Source organism: Colius striatus, chromosome 8 (genome assembly GCF_028858725.1).
Source record: "Colius striatus isolate bColStr4 chromosome 8, bColStr4.1.hap1, whole genome shotgun sequence".
NCBI lineage: Eukaryota > Metazoa > Chordata > Aves > Coliiformes > Coliidae > Colius > Colius striatus.
The window spans coordinates 14,071,437-14,092,309 of NC_084766.1; the positions used below are offsets into that span (position 1 = coordinate 14,071,437).

Consider the following 20,873-nt stretch of genomic DNA (forward strand, 5'->3'; position numbering starts at 1 on the left):
AATATATGTGGTGTGTCCTCTCCTCTTTGCTGTGATACTAGCAATCTGAGTTAACCCCAGGCAGACAGACAGACAGGGGTGGAATATGAGTGCTTTTCTCTTTTAACTCCCAGTGTTCCCAGTCTTCAAATCCACCCTGTTTTCCAGCATTTTAGTTCTTTCCCTGGTGAAAGGAGGAGCACGGCAAAGGCCCGTGGCCATACTACGCTCTGCAGGTGCTGCAGGACTTCCCTCACCCACTGCCATTGTTTTCTTTTGCAGCTTTTCAAGGATCATGCACCAAACAGTCAAAGACCTGGCGCCCAACTGCGACGTGACCTTCTTGCTGTCGGAGGACGGCAGTGGGAAAGGGGCAGCGCTGATCACGGCGGTGGGGTGCCGGCTCCGTGATGCCGAGCAGAACTGAACTCCGCAGGCCTGGCCCCGATTCTGTCTTGTGAGCACTTTCTCATAAAGCAGCGACTGCATAGTCAGAACTGGTAAAAACCCAGAACTCACTGCTTTATCGGGGAAAAACAAAAGCCAACCCAACAACTAATGACATAAAAAATAGGATACAAGATAGAATGTGTGCTGTTAATAATATCTCCTGTTTCTGGACCCCAATCTGCATGTTTCTTATTCACCTTGTTGGTACCTTCCCCATTTGTAGGTCATGGAAAAATCTGTCTAGAATTTCTGCAGCTGTCATAAATTGGTTGTGGTCTGACACGAAATTGCCCCCAAGTGATGTGCATTGAGAGCTACCATTGCATCGTACCAAGTGTGTTCTTTGCAGCATCCCTGTTAAGCACACTGCCAGCACACTGACCACCAGACCTGGGTGTTGATGCTTTTAGTAAACGGAAAGCAACAGTTCCCTCCTGCGTATCTACCTGCTGTTGTTTCGCCTAAAGCGATTGTGAAAACATTATGGTGTGTCAGCACTGTGCACGCACGTAACTGTAAGTGGGACTTGACAATGCGACTTACTTGCTTCCTTGATGCCTGTTTTGTCATGGTAAAAGTAAACGCCTTTGTCCCACAGACCTGGTTCCACTGGTATTTCCCATTGCTTCTGTGAATAGTGTTGTGTTACTGGGCGAAACCTGTCACGTTTCGGCAAGAAGTCCCTGAAGAGTAAAACAAAGTGGTTGGTGACTGGGGTAATCCAAATCTCCAGGCCCGGGAAATTGGTAGATACATAATCCCTACGTGGGCTGTTGCAGTATTCTTCTGTTTCAGAGTTCTTATAAAAAAACATTTTCTATCTTTTCTTGTTAGTCTGGGTCAGGGCACTGCAGCTGCCCTTCTACTGAATCTGCAGCCAGACAGCATCACTCGGATACGTATACTTCCGTCTCTCGCCTTAAATGGGTATTTGCTTCCACACAGAGCTTTAATCTTTAATACTGTTAAGCAGCCACTCAAAACACAAACACTCAGCTAGAGCTAGTGATCAGAAAAGAGTATTAGGTTTAGATTTTGGTCTTGCCTTTGAGGACCCAGGTGCATAAACTGAACAAACCACAAAGCTACAATCGGACCCAGCTTATTCCAAGGACTAAAGCAACAACGAAGATCATATTCATTTGGTGTATCCTGTCCTCCGTCGAGTCGATGCCATTGTTACATTTGCATACCAATTGCATTTATCAAATTGAGAAGCAGTCAGGAAGGCAAATGTTGAATAACATTTGCAGTCACACTACTTTCTGCAAAGAGGGGAGACCACACAGTAGTCCTTAATTCCTGCTTTTCTACCAAAAATGAATTTGAGATGTCTGCATGGTTTTCCCTGCTGCCTTTTCCTGCAGAAAGTAGATGGAAATTTGCAGGCTACTCCTTTTTCTCCTCGTTCCACTCCTCTAAGATTTGGATTGCCCTACCTATTGATAACATTTCAATATGCATTATGGTGCACTGTGAGTGAATGTTGTAAAGTAACATGTGAGTCACAAACAGTCATTGCAGCTTTAAGTGTGTGTCTACCTGAAAAATTGCATGCCTAACTGGTTTTGCAAAGGTAGAGAATCTTTTTACTTTGCACACTAGTAGCTCTGGTACTAGTGTTACGTGATACTTGTGAAAATATTAAACTTTTTGATGTGTGTTAACTGGTGTTTAGTGGTTCTTTCTGGAAGAGGTGCTGTTGGCTGGTGGCTTAGTGCTTTGGGAAGAGCTATTGTGTAGGGAGAGCTGCAACCTAATCCCAGTGGTGCCTGTGTTTTGTGTGTGTGTTTTTATTCCCGGGCATTCGGGGTCAGATTCCAACAAGGGTGGATTTCACCCAGGTCCCCGTGCCTCGTGTTTCCTAACGCAGTTCAGCAGAGGCACGCTACACCCAAATCTTAAGGGGCCGTGCAGCCTGCCCGGGTGTGTTTCGATCCCTGTCTCATGCAGGGGGATCTGCAGTGTAGGAAAACCTCAGCCCACTGCACCAAAGCATCTTTGCCAGGTGCACGGTGATGGGCACGTTATACATGTGTCCCCACAGAAGTCTGATGTATGGCTGTGCCCATAAGCTCCCTGTGTGCATAGGGTCCACATTTGCAGAATCAGTCAGATGCTCCCACGTTGCTGGTTTGTAAGTCCTGTGTTAGACTTGTACATGAAATCCCCGTTTGCATATACTAAAGTTGTGCTTCTCCAAGAACCCATTTTGTGTTACAGCTTGAATAGTCTCTGGCACTCTTGATGTGCAGCTATGACCCCAAACAAGAGACAGAAGAAGGTGAGAGACTTTTTGGGCACAGGGGACATGTTGCATTTTAATTGCTTGAAGATTTGCGAGTCTTATGCCTGCCATTGACAGTGCTGCAGGGTTGGTGTGAGCTGTGTCTGGGGACCTGGGTTTGGATCTCTTCAGCGCCTGAGGGCTAGGCTCAGTGCAGGAGAGGATGAAGGAGAAGTGGAAGTTAAACTTGGTCTCAGGGTGACTGTGAATTTTTGGAGATGCTGGCATAGGTCACGATGTATTATTGGATCCAGCTCATAACAAGTAGGGAGTGAGTTGTTGTTTCTAACAGGGAAACTTTTCCCACGTGGACCAGAGGTGATGTGCTCGATAAGACACGGTAGTTCTTTCCCAAAGGGAGACCTGGCGGGATTTTCATTTCAGACTACTTCTTACCCCTAGGAAACTGTTCCAAGTGAATCACAAGCTATTACTGTCCGAAGAAACGTCTCCAGTGTTACCCAAGCAATGACTGAGATGTCTTACTTAAAGCTTTTAGGCTCGGTGAATAAAATCATAGTCCTCTTGTTAAGCTGTAATTACTGCAGAATGATCACAGAAATCTTATATTTCCTGGGGAAAAGACCGTTTACATACCACTGTTGTAATGTCATCTGCTCCTTACTCCTCTGGGGGTTCTCTCAGAGGCCTTTTGAATGGGTTTTAAAACACGCAGACTTTGTTTTGTTTTGTTTTCTTAAGAAAATAGCAGAAGGCAAAATAAAGTGTTTCTGAACTTCTGAACCCCGTCCTGTGCTTTTTGTTCGTTCCTTTGCCATGAAAATCAGATTCCTCAAATGTTTCTCTTAAATGACTGCAGGGGCTCCATTGCTGCTTAGAGCATGGTAACTGTGCAGAGGAGGCATTTATTGCTGGCCTGTAGGTGGTTTAATGCTGTGTGGTATTTAGTCATGTCTATATTTTATGAAGAATTGCAGGTATTTGCTATGGAGCACAGTGTTCCTCTTACCTCATGTATCACAGGAAATAACGTGGTCTGACTTTTCTTCCAATATCTAACAAGAGCTCAGGGTGTATCTGCTTTCTGAACTGTTGATGCTTCTAGTGGAGAAGCTTCTCAGAATCTGCAGTGTGAATCCTTCAGGGCAAGGGGAGTTGCACTTGCAACCTGAAGAAATCGTCCTCTTCTTTCTGCACCCGAACAAGAGAGAGATGCCTTCAGCTGTCAGGCATCGGTACCTGTCAGGGACTGCACAGGGAATACACTGGCAGCACGTGCCTGGCACTTGGGTGTCTGAAATAGGATCTGGATGAGGATTAAGGTGTGATGAAACATGGAGGGAAAGATGAGATGCTCAAAATAAGCTTGTTTGGTGTAAAAAGATCCACACTAGAAAGCTGCAGGTTTTAAAGGCCTTAAAATCACATTGACTGGACATGGGAGAGGTCCAGTTTATGTGCATGAAATAGTGATCTCTGTGTGTATGTGTTCTTCAGTTCCTCAGAGCCAAGTGTCTTTACAACCTCTAGTCTGATCCCAGAGGTGTGTGCCCTGCTGAGCATCCCTCCCAAATTGGTTTGAATCCCTTCAGAAGAAACACTTGGTGGCGGCTGTGTATGAATGCTTCTTAAGGCTCTCCCTCTGCCCTGCCTTGCACCCCAGTGCTGCAGTCTTGGGAAGAGCAGGCTGAACAGGCAACGTCTAGACTAGAAATTCCCTGCTGTGATGATTTAAAATATATATTTTTTAAAGAAATATTTAAAATCACTTTTTCAGAAGGACATAAAGCCCTGTGCTCTTGTAAACAAGACAAGTTCGTTGGGCCTCTGTGTAACGGACTTGTTCCCCCAGCAGCCAGAGAGGTGAATAAGGGTAAGTAGAGAGGGAAGATCTATCTGCTGGTTACTGTATTGAAACAGACTTGGGAAAATCACATCCCCAAGTACTCTTTTGGTTCAAGCCATGAACCTTTTCTGCAAATTTACTGCAGAATTTAAGCCCAGCAACACTTTGTTGTTTTGCTCTCACAGAGCAAAGGGAAGTATTTTGAATAGCTGGATCTTGTCAACAAGCAGTGCAGGAGCTTTTTGTGTGCTAATGTATGGCTCTGAGATATTTTATACAAACCTGTCATGAAAATCACCTTCACAAGTGATTGCGAGGTGCTGCTTATCACACCAGCATTAAATGCCGTATTGCTTTTATATGATGTTTATATTTCAGCTTCTCCTGTTTTGCATGCCTGTACATAACGCCTCAGGCTTTGAAGATGACGTGTTTCAGCCTTTATTTTCATATCTGAGAGGAGAAGAACAGGGATGACAAATATGGGTAAGTCTGCAAAGGAAAGATGAAGGGGCTATCTGGGAAAAGAGAGCGATGGGTCAGACTGCAGTTAGGGCTAAGAGGAGGTAAAGGAGGTGAATTGAGATTGGATCTATAAGCCCTGACTGAGCCAGTGAGCATCCCACAGCTGGCTACTGACTCATCAGAGGGCCTCGCTCTCCAAATTAGGCAGCACAGCTAACTAGGTGAAGTTGGAGGAATCACTGGGGCACAGTTTAATAGGAAAATGACATCATCTTTGCGCACGGGGTTACAGAAATCCGTGCAATGATGACACCTTAAGGAACTGTTTCACTTCTAACTGATGAAAGATGGTGCTGGTGAAATTGCAGGCATGAAAATCCCAGATTTCAGAAAATGTTCATGGCAGGCATTTGCATCTGGATGTGTGAATATTTGCCTTTGTTGTAAAGAAGCTTTGCTCCACAGTCTTGTTCACCTTGGGGCTGCTGAGCCATGGGACTTAGTTGCCCACGCAGCCCCAAGGCTCTATCCAAACTGGGTCAGATGTGCTCTGGCTTTTCTCCCCTGTCACCTCTTTTCCAGATTTAAGTGTCTTGGTGGAACAGAAAGCAAGACATTGCTTTCTGGTAGAGAATAACTGATATTCTACTACTTGGCGCCGCCTCAAGTCTGCTTTGCTGCTTTTCTGACCTTGTGACAAAATCTCTCTGTTCTGTATTGCAGTTGTTGGCGTAAGGGAGGGCTGAACTTGCATCTGTAGCTGGGTGACAGTTGGACCTACGTAGATATAAGATTATCAGCAGACTGCTTTTGGTGCTGTTTGCTTCTGAAAAGATCCCTTAGGAAACAGTTGCTCCAGAAAAAAAGAGGAAAAAAAAGAAAAAGACCTGCCTCAGGCCTCTGCAATCTGCTGCCTCAAAAGGGTGTATTAGGATAGAGCCAGAACCAGGAGGAGCAAAATCAAAGCGTTAGCTGGGTGAGGGTAAATGTTGTCTTCTCTTTCTCATTCAGTTGGCTTTCTGTGTTGAAACTTGTCGTTCTCGACTTCCTGTGAGTTGTCTGGTAAAGAGACGGGGATGTAAGTTTAAGTTTGTCTTTCTCAGTTGCTTTTATGCACGGACACCACCGGAAGGCTAATTTGAAGCCAGAACGAAACCTGTAATTGTAAGAAAGTAAATGAAATGGTGGAATGATCCTTTTTTTTAATTGCATAGAGAAAGAACACATGTATGACTTGGTTCTATATCTGAATGACCACGGAAATAAAAAGTTCCTATTGAAGTAAAAGGAGTGAAGAGCCGAATGTGGGAAACCGTGGAGGGATGTGCAATAGGAGTGTATGATCAGATTTCCCTATATTTTAAGTAAATATAGGTGAACTCACTTTAGCAGTGTGATTGCGCTAGATGATCTCGAGAGGGTGATCTCTAGAGGGTTGCCCTACCGTTCCCTGATGATGTTCAGTGAAATGGCAGGATGTTTGATGGTGCTGGCCTTGCTGATAATGGCATTTGTGAGAAGCAGGGCATCTGAGGAAAATATGTGTGTTTAGCCACTGGAAGCTTTTTTAAAACCCATGAATAGCTAAACGAGGAAGCTGTCAGCCAGAGCAGCTGCCCGCACTCAGCGTTGTCCGGAGAGCAGCGCGTTCTGAGCACAGAGCAAGAGAGACATCTCTTGGTACACTGGGGCCGTTCTCTCCCAGACGCTGGCTCCTGGCAGCCTGCCCTGACAGGGTGTTCGGCAGGTCGCCCGGGGCTGTTCCTACTCCCCACGGGAATGAGCCTCAGGGCTGCTGTGCTGGGGAGGGACGGCCCAGGAGGAGCGGGTGGCCAGGCCAGCCCAGCATTAGGTCAGCCGATGCATTGCAGGGATTACATTACATTCCTCTCACACAATTAACAGAGTATAAATTAACTTGTCTACTCTGCCTATGAACTGCAGTAGAAATATACAATTGTTCTCACCTCCAGAGATTAATTCCTTCTCAGATTGAGATTTTCATTGTCTTTGTGCACAAACACGCCCGCTACTCACCTTTGGTTAAGACAGCAGTATATGATGGGGTTGTACATGGTCGAACTCATGGCAAGGAGGAAGATTGCGAGATAAACCTGCTGAATGTACTTCTGCTGGTAGATGTCTTCCTTGAAGCTCCCCAGGATGAAGTATATGTGATAGGGCAGCCAGCAGATAGCAAAAATGATCACAACTACCACCATGGTCTTCACAAACTAGGAAAACAAAACCAGTGTGTTATTCTTGGGCCTCTGGGTGATCATCTGAGCTTGCTGGGGGCATGGGAAATATTGCTTTTGTTTAGGGTCTGTTTTGCCCTCTTGGAGTGCTGTGTATGGTACATAGACCTGGGCTGCTCTGGTAAAGAAACCAGCCCTAATGATGGAAACTGGGAACAGGGAGAGAGAGCAAATATTTCCTGGTGTACTGAGTGGGCTTTCTTGCAGAGGAACTGCTTGCAGCTACATCAGAGACATGTGGTAGGGAAATGGGATAACTGCTGTTACACAGAAACCTCTCCACTGCGACCAGAGTTTTTCCTTGCTTTATCCTGTGACATGTAGATTCACTGGACACCAGGCATTACTTTCTAAGGACTGCTGGGAACTGGCCCGCTGCCTACCAAAGTGAACCTTTCTTCCCTGCAGGCTGGCTGCTGCATGTAGATCACCATTTTTTCATACTTGCTGAGTGATGCCCTTTGTCCCTGGCACAAAATGCTTTGTCAACCTTGCATGCCCAGTCCCCCAAGATTTTGTATCAAATGCAAGCTCTGTTTTAGACTTGGAGCTGGCAGGGCTGGTGTGCTGAGTGTAATTAAGTTTCACTTCTACCTTTTTTTTGGCGTTAACTTGGTGTTCGTAGTTCAGGTGGTTGCCTGGAACCGCACTGCTCCACAAAGTAATTCCTATGGTGCTGTATGCAATGAACATCACCATTAAAGGCAGTAAATAAATCAACACAATCACTGCAATGTGATACCTGAAAAAGAAGAACAAGCACGTTTTCATAGTCAGTGTGTCTCTTGAGGGGCTCTTTCAGAAATTGTCTTTTGGAAATGTTTGTCTAGCTCCCATTAACTTTAACCTCAAAGCATAAAGCAGCAGAAATTTTGCCTGTAAACACTGTTACATGGCCTTTTGTAAACAGCAAAAGCTCATCTCTCCTGTGATGATTAATCTTTGGACTGGATTCACTGCTCTTCCAAGTCTTAGTAATATAATTTATCTTTTATCAGAAGGTTACAGATAGCAAGGAAGGACTATTGCCTGCCTACAACATGCAGAAAGTGAGCGGCAGCCATCGCTGCGTTTGTATTGCTGGATGGTTTTATTTGTGTGTGCACACAGTTATATATCGCCAACAGGCTACTCGATTACTGCTGCAGCCAAAAGTGCTGGCAGCTCCTTTGGCTGTATTTTAGCTCGGCCCTTCTTAGCTTTCCATGTTATCCCCCACAAGCTTCTGCTGGGGTTTGATTATTTTAAGCAACCACCATTTATGGGGAGGGAACAACCTGCTCACTCTGTTAGAGCAGCTGTCAAATTAACATAAACAGAGCGAAAACTAGGATTAGGCAGGAGGGCCATGGCCTGGGCTGCTGGCATTGACAGCCAAGGGCTGGGTGCACATGGTGTTTCTCAGCATGCCCACGCCGTGCAGTTAACTGGCTGCATTGGTGAGCGGCGTCAGCTGCTGCCGAACCGGGCGTTGGGGTGCTCGGCGCTGCTGGCTCTGTGGGGTGGTTGCAAACACCAGAGCACTGGTAGAACCTATAGAAAAATATAGACCCTATAGAAAAAAATATAGAACCTATAGAAAAATAGCACCTATAGAAAAATAGTATCTTTGTGACATTTGCATCAGCTCTGTCCCTGCCTGTTTTCCTCCTTTCCCAATCGTCCTCAGAGCTGTATCTCTTCTGAGGGTCTAATACTGTGTGTGGAGCGCTGCAAAGCCCTGTTTCTGTCCTGGGATGATGAGGAGAGGATAGGAGCCTAAGCTTGAGCACATGGCTAAAAGAACCTTTGCAATTTTGCTCCTTTGCTGCAAAGTTAACCTGACCATAGAAAAAAAAAATCCTTTGTGATTAAGGTTCTTTATTTCAGTTAAACTTCTACAAATTCAATCCCTTCATAGCCAATATTTCTCAGGCACTACCAGCCACAGTAGTGCACTGTTTGGGGTTTTGTATTTTTTTGCCATGTTTCTATCATAATTATATACTTTTTTCCTGCAGAAAAGGATTTTCCTTTTTTCTGAAGTGTAGAAATATTGAAGGCTGGTTTTACTCAGCTACAGAGGATGTGGAGGACCCACAGTCAACAAAGGAACTTGGTTCTCCATTTATTTGAGTCTCTCAGTGTTTCTTTTCCTTGGTATTTGGACTAGCACATGAATGGCTGCCCATGGCTTTTTCTCCTTGGGCTGTATTGCAGGCATCTGTCCCAGCAGATCCGTCACTCAAGATGATTTCTGGGGAGCACTGCTTCCAACTTCCTACTGAAACCTGTAAATCTGAGGCTGTTTGGGGAGAGTAAGCTGGTGAATGAAGCAATACATCATTTTTAGGAGATGCTGCTCTTCAGCTGGGAATCCCAGAAAGAACCTGCCCTCTTATTTGCTGCATTCAGGACCAGCCTTTCCAGCCCTGGCATGTTGGGGAACTCTTGCTTCAGTCCTTCCCACACTGTGGATGTGGGAGAAATAAACCTCACACTTTTCATCTGAATGAAATAGTCATCAGAGACTTATATGTAAGGGATTATCTACTATCCCTCCTTCCCAGTCAACAGGAGCCTAGCAGACTGTTCCCCAGCAAATGCTGCAGAGTACCAACAAGGAGCCCTGGGAGGAACATCACCCAGCGTGATGTGAGCCTGGTTTTACTCTTTGCTCTTCTGTGATTCTGGAGACTCGGGACCACCAGTGACTGAATATGCTGCAGCTTGGCCAAACTTGGGTTAAGCTCCTGGAACTTGGCACATATTAGTGTGAAAACCAGTTAGTTTGATAATAACTAACCGTAGAAGGCATCCAACTGTGTGCCAGTGATGAAGGCTGAGAAGGAAAAAATGTCCCTGATGCATGGAGCTGGGCAGAAGCGTTCCGAGTGGAGAATGGACAAAGAGTGTGGTTTGAAAAATGGTTTCCATTCTGCTAATCAATTTGTTCCTTTTCCACCATGCTTCCATTGCTACTTCGTGTAAATAAGTTTTCCTTCATACATTTTTCAAACTACTCTGTGTACCATGTACTTTGAATAACGATTAATCACAGCAGATCCCCTCAATGCGGGGTATGGCTTGTTTCATCTGTCTGAACAATATTGTTTTAAAGCAGGAGGAAATTGCTGTGAGGGTTACGAGCTTTAGAGAGTGCAGATGTGTGCCCAGATAAGTCAGTCTGTAAAACCCTAAGATGTTTCAAATATGCTTCTCTCTTTTTTCCCCCTTTCTTTCCCTACAAAAAGAAGCATAATTTTAGCCACTTATGTGGCTTCTCAGCATGAAAGATACCCATCTTCTTCTTGCCTGACAGGCAGAAAACCCAAAATCTTTGGAACCGAGATTTATTGCTTATTTAGAGGCTTTTCATGCTGGTTTCTCTTAAATCCACTGAGCCCTGTATCTAGGGTTTCCAGATCTTATAACCAGTTTGCAAAGCAGGAGAGGACAGCATATCACCCTCCTTTACCAGGGCTATGTGATCGTCTGCCAGCTTTTTCCACAGCTGGCTTAAACAGAGCTCAGACCTGTGTTCCCCTGCTGCGTGGTTCCTCCCCGCCCTCTCTCCTATTACCACCTGTAGGCAACAGTTTGGAGACAAAATGATTTTCCTAGTTAACTTTTGCACGGATTGGGAGTCTTATTGTGTCTCTTACGTGAGCTGGTGCTTGGATCCGACGTCGTCGGGCCAGACAACGATGCATTTTGTCGTTCCGTTGTCCGTCAGGATCTCGGCGTAGAAGCACTGTGGGAAGGCAAGGCCAAATGCCATCAGCCAGATTATCCCTATGATGACTCTGGTGCTTCCAGGAGAGAGCCTGGGCTTGAAGGGATGAATTATTGCCACGTACCTGCAAGAAAATAGCTAATGCTTTTACAGTTGCATTGGTAAACTATACAACAAATATAGCAAGTGTCAAAACTCACCAGGATGGTACAGTGGGCTTTATGTACAGAGACATTTTGACAGGTTCCAGGCTGTAAATAATTAGGAGCTAAATCCATTCTGAAGAGAACGATTGCAAGTCTTATGGCAGAATATATTAAAGCCATGTGGACGGATGCTTCTGGTTTGAGGAGGAAGCAGTCATCTGTGCCTTCTGAATGTGATCTTTGCAAGTATTCCCCTTACTTTGAATTTTTTCTCTATTTGTAAAAAATAACAATTTTTCAAATGCTTTATGTGTTTACTCTGATTTTTTTTGTTGTGAACTCTCCATGTTAGTTTGTAGTTGCATGTTAGTTGTTAGTTGGTGTTTAATATCATGCCCTTTTTTCCTTCCTCTACCAAAGAAAACCAACAAACCCTCTGGTTCCTCCTAATTATGCCAACCTCCTTATCTCCTTGTCACAACAGCAGACTGGAGTCTTGAGTATCCTTTACTCTGATTTTTTTTCCCCTGCTGATTTTTAGCCGTGGAAAAATCTTGTGCCATCCACTTCTGCCTGTAAATGCTGGAACACTCGTGCGTGCAGTGGAAAGGAAAGGCTGACCCTTTCGTCCCACACCTGCTCAGAGCCCTCATGGCACAACTGACTATTAGATTACTTGCAAGCCCGAGGCACGCTCTGGTTTTAAGTTCCCTGGGTAGAAACACACAGTATCGTAACAAGTACATGATCAATTATGCATTTCTCGTCATGCGTTCCATACTCTTTGTCGTGGTTGTTACAAAGGCAAAATAGAGTGGGAAATGCCAATCACCTCCTAGTTTTCATAGTGAAAATCTGACACACTCTGTGCTGTGTCTTGGCCAGGCCCTTGGGAGGGAGCTCTGCCCGGCTGCTGCTGCAGGGCAGGCGGCGGCTGCGTGGACAGAGCACAGTAAGGAAGCCAGAGCTGCACGGCAGCACAGCCTTATTTAGCTATAAAATTTTCATGCACCTTGCTTTTCTTTAGCTTGTTGTAGGCAGTATTATACAATGCTTAAATCAGGTCAGGGAGGAATCAAGTGGCAGATGTGCTCCAGAATATTTGACCACAGAAGTGCCCAAATCAACAACCTGTGGCTGTTGGTGAATGGCAAGTCCTGGGTACAACTGGTGCCACTGGTGTCCTGCCAAACCAGTCTGCTGTGGCATCCCACAGTGCAGATGCTGACAGTATTTCAGGGCTGCTGGTCAGAGGCTTTCCCATACAGCAAGGAGTACACCCCCAGGCAAGCCACACTTTTAGGTAAGCTCCCACGAGTTGGGAGAGTTACCAAGTCTGCTGAGATCTATGTGGCAGGGATGCCTTTACCCCTCTGCTGCTCATGCTCCCTGTCACGTCCCAAGGACCACGCTCCCGGCACCCTTCCTCCAGTCTTCCTCCCATGCAGACAAAACAAGCTGGATTGTGGACACTCTTGAACACTTTCTGAAGAGGGCCTAGGAGACTGTGCTAGCTGGTGTGTGAAACTTGAGCTGATCTACTACGTTTCTGCCTGGAGCGCTGTGGGAAGAGTGCAGTGGAAACAGCTGCTCTGGGATACAGAACAGCTTGAAACAGAGAAATAGAGTGGTCCTAAACCCAACAGTGAGCAATATCACCAGGGCCTCCTCCAGAGCAGACAAAGATGACTTAAGAGGCTAAGAAGTGACAGCTCTCTTCCTCACAATAAACCACTTCAAAAGACATTGTTTTATCAAAGTTAAACAACGGAGCCTGAGTGGACGCCAGTTCTCATAACAATAAATGGAAGCCATGAGTTTCCAGGAGACAGTGTCAGGAGCTATTTTGAGGTTAAGCAAAGAATAGCTAAATATGGTTTGCAGTGAGATGCCAAGTTTTTTCTTTTTGATCTCTGCCATGTGACTGCAGAGATTTTGGCTGTGTAGGTACTCTAACCAAAAGTCCCCAAGGAGCAAGAGTAGGGAGATTAATTTTTTAAAGAAGTAATATTCTTTGACAGACCACATGTATAAAATAGCAGTTACCAATGACCTTTAATTTACAGGCAGGAACAGCAAAAGAGTATTTGAGTTTAAAACTGAGCTGCTGTTGGTTCTAAATTGGTTTCATCTGGAGGACTGCAGGCTGATAAATGCATTGCCCATCCCAATGCTTATCAACCATCCTTCCAGTGACCACAGGGGCAACTGCCCTGTCCTGTACCATATCCCCAGCTGCAGCACAGGTTACATGCACATGGGGCAAAGCCTTTATTCTTTCTCCTGCTAGTTTGTCTGTCACTTACTTCCCTGGGTGTGACAGGGTGAACTGAGGTGCGAGCATGGGGCGGGAGTTAGGAAAGCTGCCCCAGTGACTCAGGGAGCAATGTGTTTTGCATGGCTCCAGAGGGATGCTGGCTCTGCTCCCAAGAGAGCTGAAAGGGCCCTTCGTGGATATAGACATTTGATAAGGAATGGAGGAAACTGCAAAGTCAACAGAAGGGCTTGATAAAGAGTCACTGGGTATTTCTGGACACTGGATCTGGCTGCCTAGGGGAAGACCTTTGCCGTGGGGCTGTGGCAGGGGCACAGGATGGAGAAGATACACGAGTTCCCAGAACCAGGCAGAGAGTGGAAGAAATGGAAGGGAAGAAGAAGCTGGAAGGGAAAGGGCAGAGAGCCTAGAAAGTGGTTAAAGTTCCTCTACCTCTTTTACATGCCATTGCCTTTAAGAGAGGAAATTCCCATGAACTTTTGTTGCTTTCTAGTAAAAAAACAGCGTCACGCTACTCAACAATGAGCTGCAAACACATTCAGACTCCACAAATTTAAGCTTGAGTAAGAGAGACTTGGCAGATGGAAGAGAGTATTATGAAAATACCAAATTACCTCAGAAGTCAAACAAAGTCACTGTAATTACTTTCCTCTCTCGTGGAATAAGTCATTCTTGTGAACTACTGGAGCAGGCTCTGCCATTTCTGACCCACTTGTCACTACTTCTTGACCAGTAAGAGGGGCTGTGGATGCTGACACTTGCAGCAGCGTCCCTCTGCATACTCATATTGCTCCAGCTCTGCCCCAGTGTGTCCTCGTGGTTTGAAAAAAATAAATGAGTCTGCAGGATGACTGGGAAACAACTTCTGATCGATAACATGGGAACAATAAAATACCAGCCACTTCCACTCGTTACAGATTCGGGTGCGATCAGACCTGGGATAAAACAGAAGAGCCTCCCTTTCATGCCATATCTAGCATCTAACCTCAGAGTCTATTTGCCTGGCACTTGTCCCTCTTTGCTGATAAGGCTCCTGACATGGTAGGCGTGGGCCAGTTGCACAAAGTATTGCAATGATTTTTTTTTTAATAACTTAGAGTGTATTTTTCGGACCTTATCACCTCCATTCACCTCTTACCTCTCTGCAGCCACGGCTGTCATGGAGTAAATGCTCACAAACATTGCGGTGATGGGGAACCAGTTCTGGAACCTGCAGAATTCCTCCCCAAAATACCAGACGTTGTGGCTGGCGTAAATAAAATTGAAGATGGTGTTGAAAGCAGACATCAGCAAATCCGAAAGAGCCAAATTAACGATGAAGTAGTTGGTGGCAGTCCTCATTCTCCTATGTGCAAGGATAATCCAGATGATGGTGACGTTGCCGACGATGGATATGATAATGATGAGGGAGTAAGTGATAGCCCACAAAGCAATCTGCCATCCTGGCTGGGTAAACTGGGTTACCGCTGTCCAGTTGTCGCCGTCCTCGAGGGGATCAGCCTGTGAAACGTTGCTAGCGTTGAAAACGGAAAATGTGCTCATGGTTTTTCCTCCGGCTACACGTAAAATAAAATCTCCTGGTGTCTGCTCATTTTCTTGCAGTAGATGCTGCTGTTATGAATCCCCCAGCATATGACTAAGTGCTGTTAAAAAGACATCAGGATGAGATGCCTCACGTCCTCTCGTCCTGTTTTCCAAGTAACGCAATGCAGTTCCAGGAGATGAGCGATACCGAGGGCCTCCTCCTTGCCTGGCATTTTAACCTACGCCCGAAGAGCAAAAACTAAAGAACAGCTCTCCCCCTTGAGTTGCTTTTTCCTCTGAAAAAAAAAGAAGAAAAAAAAGGGAAGAAAAAAAAACCTGGGGGAAGGTATTTTCCAGCTCAGTGACAGGCAATGTCTTCTTTTAGATTATTTTTAGGGCCAAGGAAATATAAATGGAAATATCAAGCCAGAAAATATTTCAATCCTTCTTTTCAGGGCAGCAGTTTTCCAACGCACCAGGTATCTGTATCCCCTATGGCAGGACCAAGGACACTTGTTTTTTCTTTGCCTGTGTAACTGTTAAGTGCAAGGCAGGAGCTGTGCTGGGATAAATTTTCCACGGGGTTTCAGGGGACTTTGAAAGGAGGTGGAGTCTTTTGCAGGCAAAACCTAAACAATCAATTTGACATCTAATGAAACGTGGCAGAGTGGTACTTGAAACTTCTTTTTTCCCTTCTCTGTTTGTTTTGAAATCACCTCTGAAATGGACATGCTGCTCTACCAGGGTTTATAGGCTTAAATACCAGGGCAGCTACTTTGCCAGGTTTACCAGTCCTGCTATCCTTGCGTTGCCAGGATCCCGCAGCTTCTTGCAAGCTCTCATAGCAAGAATGAAACAAAATATATTCAGTACAATTTTAGCAAGGTGGTCTTGCTCTCTGCAGCTATTTGGACGCTTATCCACTTTGTTAATACATATTACTTAATGGTGACTGCCCTATACAATATGACTCAACCAGCCACATTGAGTAGATTTGGTATGATTTAATTTAATTGAATTACAGCAACATGTTTCTGTTGGTGCTCGAAGGGCCATCAACAAATAATGCCTAGAGGGAGGCATTTGTGAAGGCCAGACCTGAGCAGGGAGTTCTAATAGGGCTTCAGTGGAAAGTTGGCACCCAGGATCTCATCTGGAGCTCCAGAAATCCTTCTCTGGCTGCCTTGAGTTATAGAAACATCGAGAAGGGCCTCAGCTCCCAGCCTCTGCGCTCTGTGATGCCAAGGGGCTGAATGAGGGGCATTCCCTCATGTATCCTCAGCAAGTTGGCTGATGACACCAAACTGGGAGGACTGGCTGATTCCCCAGAGGCTGTGCTGCCATTCAGTGGGATCTCGACCATCTTGAGAGTTGGGCAGAGAGGAACCTCGTGAGGTTCAAGTGCAGAGTCCTGCATCTGGGAAGGAACAACCCCATGCACCAGGACAGGCTGGGGGTCGAACTGGTCTGCAGAGAGAGACCTGGGAGTCCTGATTGACAATAAACTAAACATGAGCCAGCAATGTGCCCTCATGGCCAAGAAGGGCAATGGCATCCTGGGATGCATCAAGAAGAGTGTGGCCAGCAGGTCAAGGGAGGTTCTCCCCTTCTACTCTGCCCTGGTGAGGCCTCATCTGGAGTCCTGTGTCCAGTTCTGGGCTCCTCAGCTCAAGAGGGACAGGGAACTGTTGGAGAGAGTCCCACACAGGGCCACCAAGATGATCAGGGGTATGGAGCATCTTTCATACGAGGAAAGGCTGCGGGAACTGGGGCTGTTTAGTCTGGAGAAGAGGAGACTGAGGGGAGATCTTATTAACATTTATAAATATCTAAAGGGTGGATGTCAGGAGGTTGGGACATCCCTTTTTCCTATAGTAGCTAGCAACAGGACAAGGGGTAATGGGATGAAGCTGGAACATAAAAAGTTCCACTTAAATATAAGAAAAAACTATTTCACTGTTCAGGTGAGGGAGCCCTGGCACAGGCTGCCCAGAGGGGTTGTGGAGGCTCCTTCCTTGGAGGTCTTCAAGACCTGCCTGAACATGTTCCTGTGTGACCTGATCTAGGTGACCCTGCTTCTGCAGGGGGGCTAGACTGGATGATCTCTAAAGGTCCCTTCCAACCCCTACCATTCTGTGATTCTATGATCCCCTTCCCAGTGTATGCTGTAGAAACTTATTGACCTCAGGCATGCAAGGAGGAGTAGCTGGTCCTCGTAGGAAAGGGAAACCCCTGACTCATCTCTGCTCAGAGCACAGCACCCTTGCTCTCTGTCAGCTTTGCAGTAGAGGACATAAATGTAAGCAACATGTCAAGACTGAGATTTCCAAGAGTACTTGGCACTGGCTCACACCTTCTCAACCGGAAGATGAAAGTGTTTCGGGTATTAAAACCTGTTTTCAGGATTCAGAAAGTAACACTGAAGGAAAATCTCCCTGTGCATACAGCACTGGGATGGCAGCAATTTTCCTGTAGTTGCTGGGGCTGCAGCAGTGCCAGACTTCCCTGTAACAGGGCAGTATTTATTGGTTCAGGATCCTTTCCACCAGCTCAGCCTGGACAGTTTCCTTGCTTCATTAATTTCTAGAGGCAGCCTTTGGTTAGCCCATCACCTAACCACCACAACTCTTTACAGCGGGTCTTCTCTGATATTACCCAAGTAGTGTTTTTGAGAAATTAATACCTGTAGTACTACTAGTAGTTATCTCCTCCTCCTCATGATGGACTTTCCTGTAGGTTATCTCATTCTTTTCCATACTCAGAAACTGAAAAAATACCCTTGTGTGTGTCTTCTCACATATGCTGCAAAGCTGCTCCAGGCTCTTCTTGAAAGTCTTCCACTGACATCTCATTACAAACCCTTCCATTTTCTGTTCAGCCCTGGAGGGCTAGTTGGGATTTGCAATGTGAATTCCACAGCTAATAGTGTTCCTCAGATTTCTTTTTTTTCCTCTGACATGCTCAAATCTCTTTCAGTTTGAAGGAGAATATGAGCAATAAATCTCCACATGTTTAGCTGAGTGGGCAGCTGGAGTGCTTTACCAGTCTTTGTTATACAGAGCAAAACATAAGCAAGGACGTAGGAAACTGTATTTTTTGATGTTTCAGTGCTGAAACCATAACCTCACTCAGCTGACTTCGAAGACGGTCAAGGTGCCCACCTTTCCTAGGAGCCTTCTTCCAAATCATCCCTGATCTGTTACTCGGGTGATAATCGGAGAGCAGCCACCCTTTGGTCAACATTTCATCACATGAGTCAGCGGGAACTTGCTTTCATTTATACACACCCACACCTTTTATTCATTTGCTGGTTGTGAATTGACAAGGTTATCATCCTGGAGCTCAGCCAGCGAAGCAGGGTGTCCCATCGCCCTTTTGACTTACAAACCAGAGTGACTTTTTCACAAAGGCAGGCTCCAAATTCCTCAGGAGAGTTGCGTTTGCCTGGCACTACAGAAAAAACTTGCCTCTCCAATGATATTGGAGTTACACCAGGGAAAGGGACTATCTGAGAGCAGGGGGCATTGGGTTTGGCTGCTTTCACTGTAGCTTTTATTACGGGCAGGATTGTTCAAGGCCAAACATTACTGTGCTGAGTCACCCAACCCAGGCCTAAGCAGACGGCAGGAGATGCAAACAAAAGATGTGGGTTTGGAAGGTTGGGAAGGCTGAATAAGGTACATCTTGTGTTTTGGGGAAAAATAATAGGAGGCAAGACAGGCAGAAGAGGCTTTAATTGTATGTTGGCATCTGTTTTGGGAGGATGGACCTCTGTCTGGGAAACAGCTCTGAGAGTGTGATGTGAGGACCATGAGCACCTACTGTGGGTGCAACCAGATTGCAGCTGGAAGAAACCAGGAAACATGCTGCCAGTAGCTCTGACGCTACTTAGTGCAGGGCTGGCCCTTCCCTTTTTGGCAGATCTCCTAAAGCCCTGGGTCAAGCAGTCCACAGACCATGGCTTTTGAAAACTGTCCATGGGATCTACCATGCCTTGTATACACTTGTAACAACCCCAGTAGTCCTGGAGGTGAGGGAGGAAATGTGGAAGTTACTGTTCTTTAACAAAACCGGCACTAGCTGAGCCATTGGATGGTCTCTGTGATGCATGATCTGCCTTGATACTGGCACAGATGCCAGTATCAAGTTGGAAAACTGAAGCTTAGTACTGCATTGGGCTGAGGTGGAGAGAGTGCAACCAAGGAGGACCCTCAGCACCACAGACAATTTGTAACATCTTACTTGAAACCACCCTTTGCTGCTAAACTTTACTAATTGTGTCCACAAATCTCGCCATTTCGTTGTCTAGACAAAGTCTGGGATTTAGACAAAGAAAAGGATTAAAAGTTGTCATACAGTTTTGTAAACAGAAACCTGTTTCAATGTATTGGCTCAGATCAGAGTGAAAACAACATGAAAATGGACACTCCTTTTAATGGACACTTCCCCATCCAGCCGGTCCTGCCCTCAAATGCTATTTGCAGGAATCAGACCATGAATGACAAGGTAAGGCACCAGCAAAGTAAAAAAACACCTATTAATTTAGTTAAATACACAAACGAGGGAAAAGCATAAGCGTGTTTGGATGTGAACGATGCCCATGAGACCTGAAGAACATGTGGAAGACTAATGGGCAGCACTTAGAGGAGGTGCAGCGCCATTGCCAGCGCGCACACCAGTGCTAAGTGACGGGGGCATTTGCAAATTTGTCTCAAAACAGAAACTGCTGATATTTTAGCAGGTGAGTGCTCTAGGACATTGTATTGTGTATCATCAGAAATGTAAGGAGTGGTGAGCCATAGGGACCTGGGCTGGATTATTTGTTTCCCAGAAGCTGAGTGTAGCACTGCTTGCAAAGACAATGCCACTTTTTTTTTCTAACAGAACTATCCAGGAGTATTTTTTAGGCTTTATAAAAGAGCCTTTGGCAGCAACTACTGGTTTATTGCACATACCTACCAAAATGATGTGCGACCAACCACTTACACTGTCTTACTTCCACAGCTCAGAGGTTTTGCACAGTCTTTCCTCTAGGTAACTAGAGAGTAAATGCTGACACACTTCATCTTCTCTGATACCAGACACTGTTTTTCAATGCCGTCTGTCTCTGCTCGGGGCCAGGACGAAACAACAAACTCTGTGACAGTTGTCTGCTGCTTTGAATGAGACTTTTTTCCCCCGAGGAAAAAACAGTCCTTTGTGGGACAGGAGTGCAGCAGTACCAGTTTGAAAGGGCTTATTTACTCTCACAGGCATGAATGGCGTTTGCAGTTCATGATCACTGTGTGAGAAGCAACAGTGACCCACTGTCGGGGCAGCGGGACGTGACGAAATGGCCGTGTAAGCAGAAAGCACGGCCGGGGACCTCTGCCTGTTGGGGGGATGTTATTTGCAGGATGGGACCTTTTTTTTCCGTGTGCCATCGCCTGGGTGTTATGATGAAAGGCAAATGCTCTGGTACTGCTTAATTGTGCAGCTGGAGAGCGTAGGGATTCCGCTTGGAGAGATGTTGAGCAAACCACCACCATCACCTAAGCAGCAGCTTTGCGGTGATGTGTTTTTGTCTGAAGTGGCACGAGCAGAGGTTTGCGGATGAGTGCTCCGGGCTCCAGCAGCACTCTCACATAGCTGAGCAGCGATATGTGCTCTTACAGCCTCTTTTTCCGCCGTTCCCAGCTGCGGGGTCAGTCCTGAACGAGCAGCCCCGCGGTTACCAGGCGCTTGCAAAGGAAAAGAAAGGAAAAAACCCCAACGAACGTGCGGCAGCCGGCAGCGTTTCCGAGCCCCTTCACGGGCACCCACTCACGGGCACCCACTCGCCGCCCCCTCCCCGCGACTGCCCCCGCGCCCCGCCGGGCCCGCGGCCGCGCCCGGAAGCGGCGGCACCCGCCGGGCCGAGCGGCCGCTCCCTCCCCCGGGCACGGGCCGCCGGGAAGGGGCGGGAGGCGGGCGGGAGGGCCGGGCGGC

General features: G+C 46.2%; 2 protein-coding genes across 3 annotated transcripts in view; one reads left to right on the forward strand and one right to left on the reverse strand.

Moving 5' to 3' along the window:
* The window catches only part of HK1 (hexokinase 1), a 38,430-nt gene extending 34,970 nt beyond the window's left edge, over positions 1 to 3,460 (forward strand). For both annotated transcript variants that reach the window (XM_062000987.1, XM_062000988.1), the window contains one exon: positions 262 to 3,460. In XM_062000987.1, coding sequence (XP_061856971.1) covers positions 262 to 406 — 145 coding nt within the window. In that variant the 3' untranslated portion in view covers positions 407 to 3,460. The remainder of the gene's footprint in view (positions 1 to 261) is intronic.
* A 3,561-nt stretch (positions 3,461 to 7,021) lies between these two features.
* Positions 7,022 to 14,939, reverse strand: TACR2 (tachykinin receptor 2). The gene is made up of 4 exons (XM_062001450.1): positions 14,521 to 14,939; positions 10,891 to 11,085; positions 7,841 to 7,988; positions 7,022 to 7,222 (listed from the first exon to the last, which is right to left on the reverse strand). The coding sequence occupies exons 1-4, from the start codon at positions 14,922 to 14,924 to the stop codon at positions 7,022 to 7,024; spliced, it is 948 nt and encodes a 315-aa protein (XP_061857434.1). The 5' UTR covers positions 14,925 to 14,939.
* Positions 14,940 to 20,873: the final 5,934 nt, after the last annotated feature.

Excerpts from the sequence above, each read along its gene's own strand:
- TACR2 (XM_062001450.1), bottom strand. The coding sequence starts at position 14,924 with ATGAGCACATTTTCCGTTTTCAACGCTAGCAACGTTTCACAGGCTGAT. Across the intron at positions 7,989-10,890 it reads GGATCCAAGCACCAGCTCAC|GTATCACATTGCAGTGATTG; the intron begins GTAAGAGACACA and ends CTTCTTTTTCAG. Across the intron at positions 7,223-7,840 it reads AAGTTAACGCCAAAAAAAAG|TTTGTGAAGACCATGGTGGT; the intron begins GTAGAAGTGAAA and ends TTGTTTTCCTAG.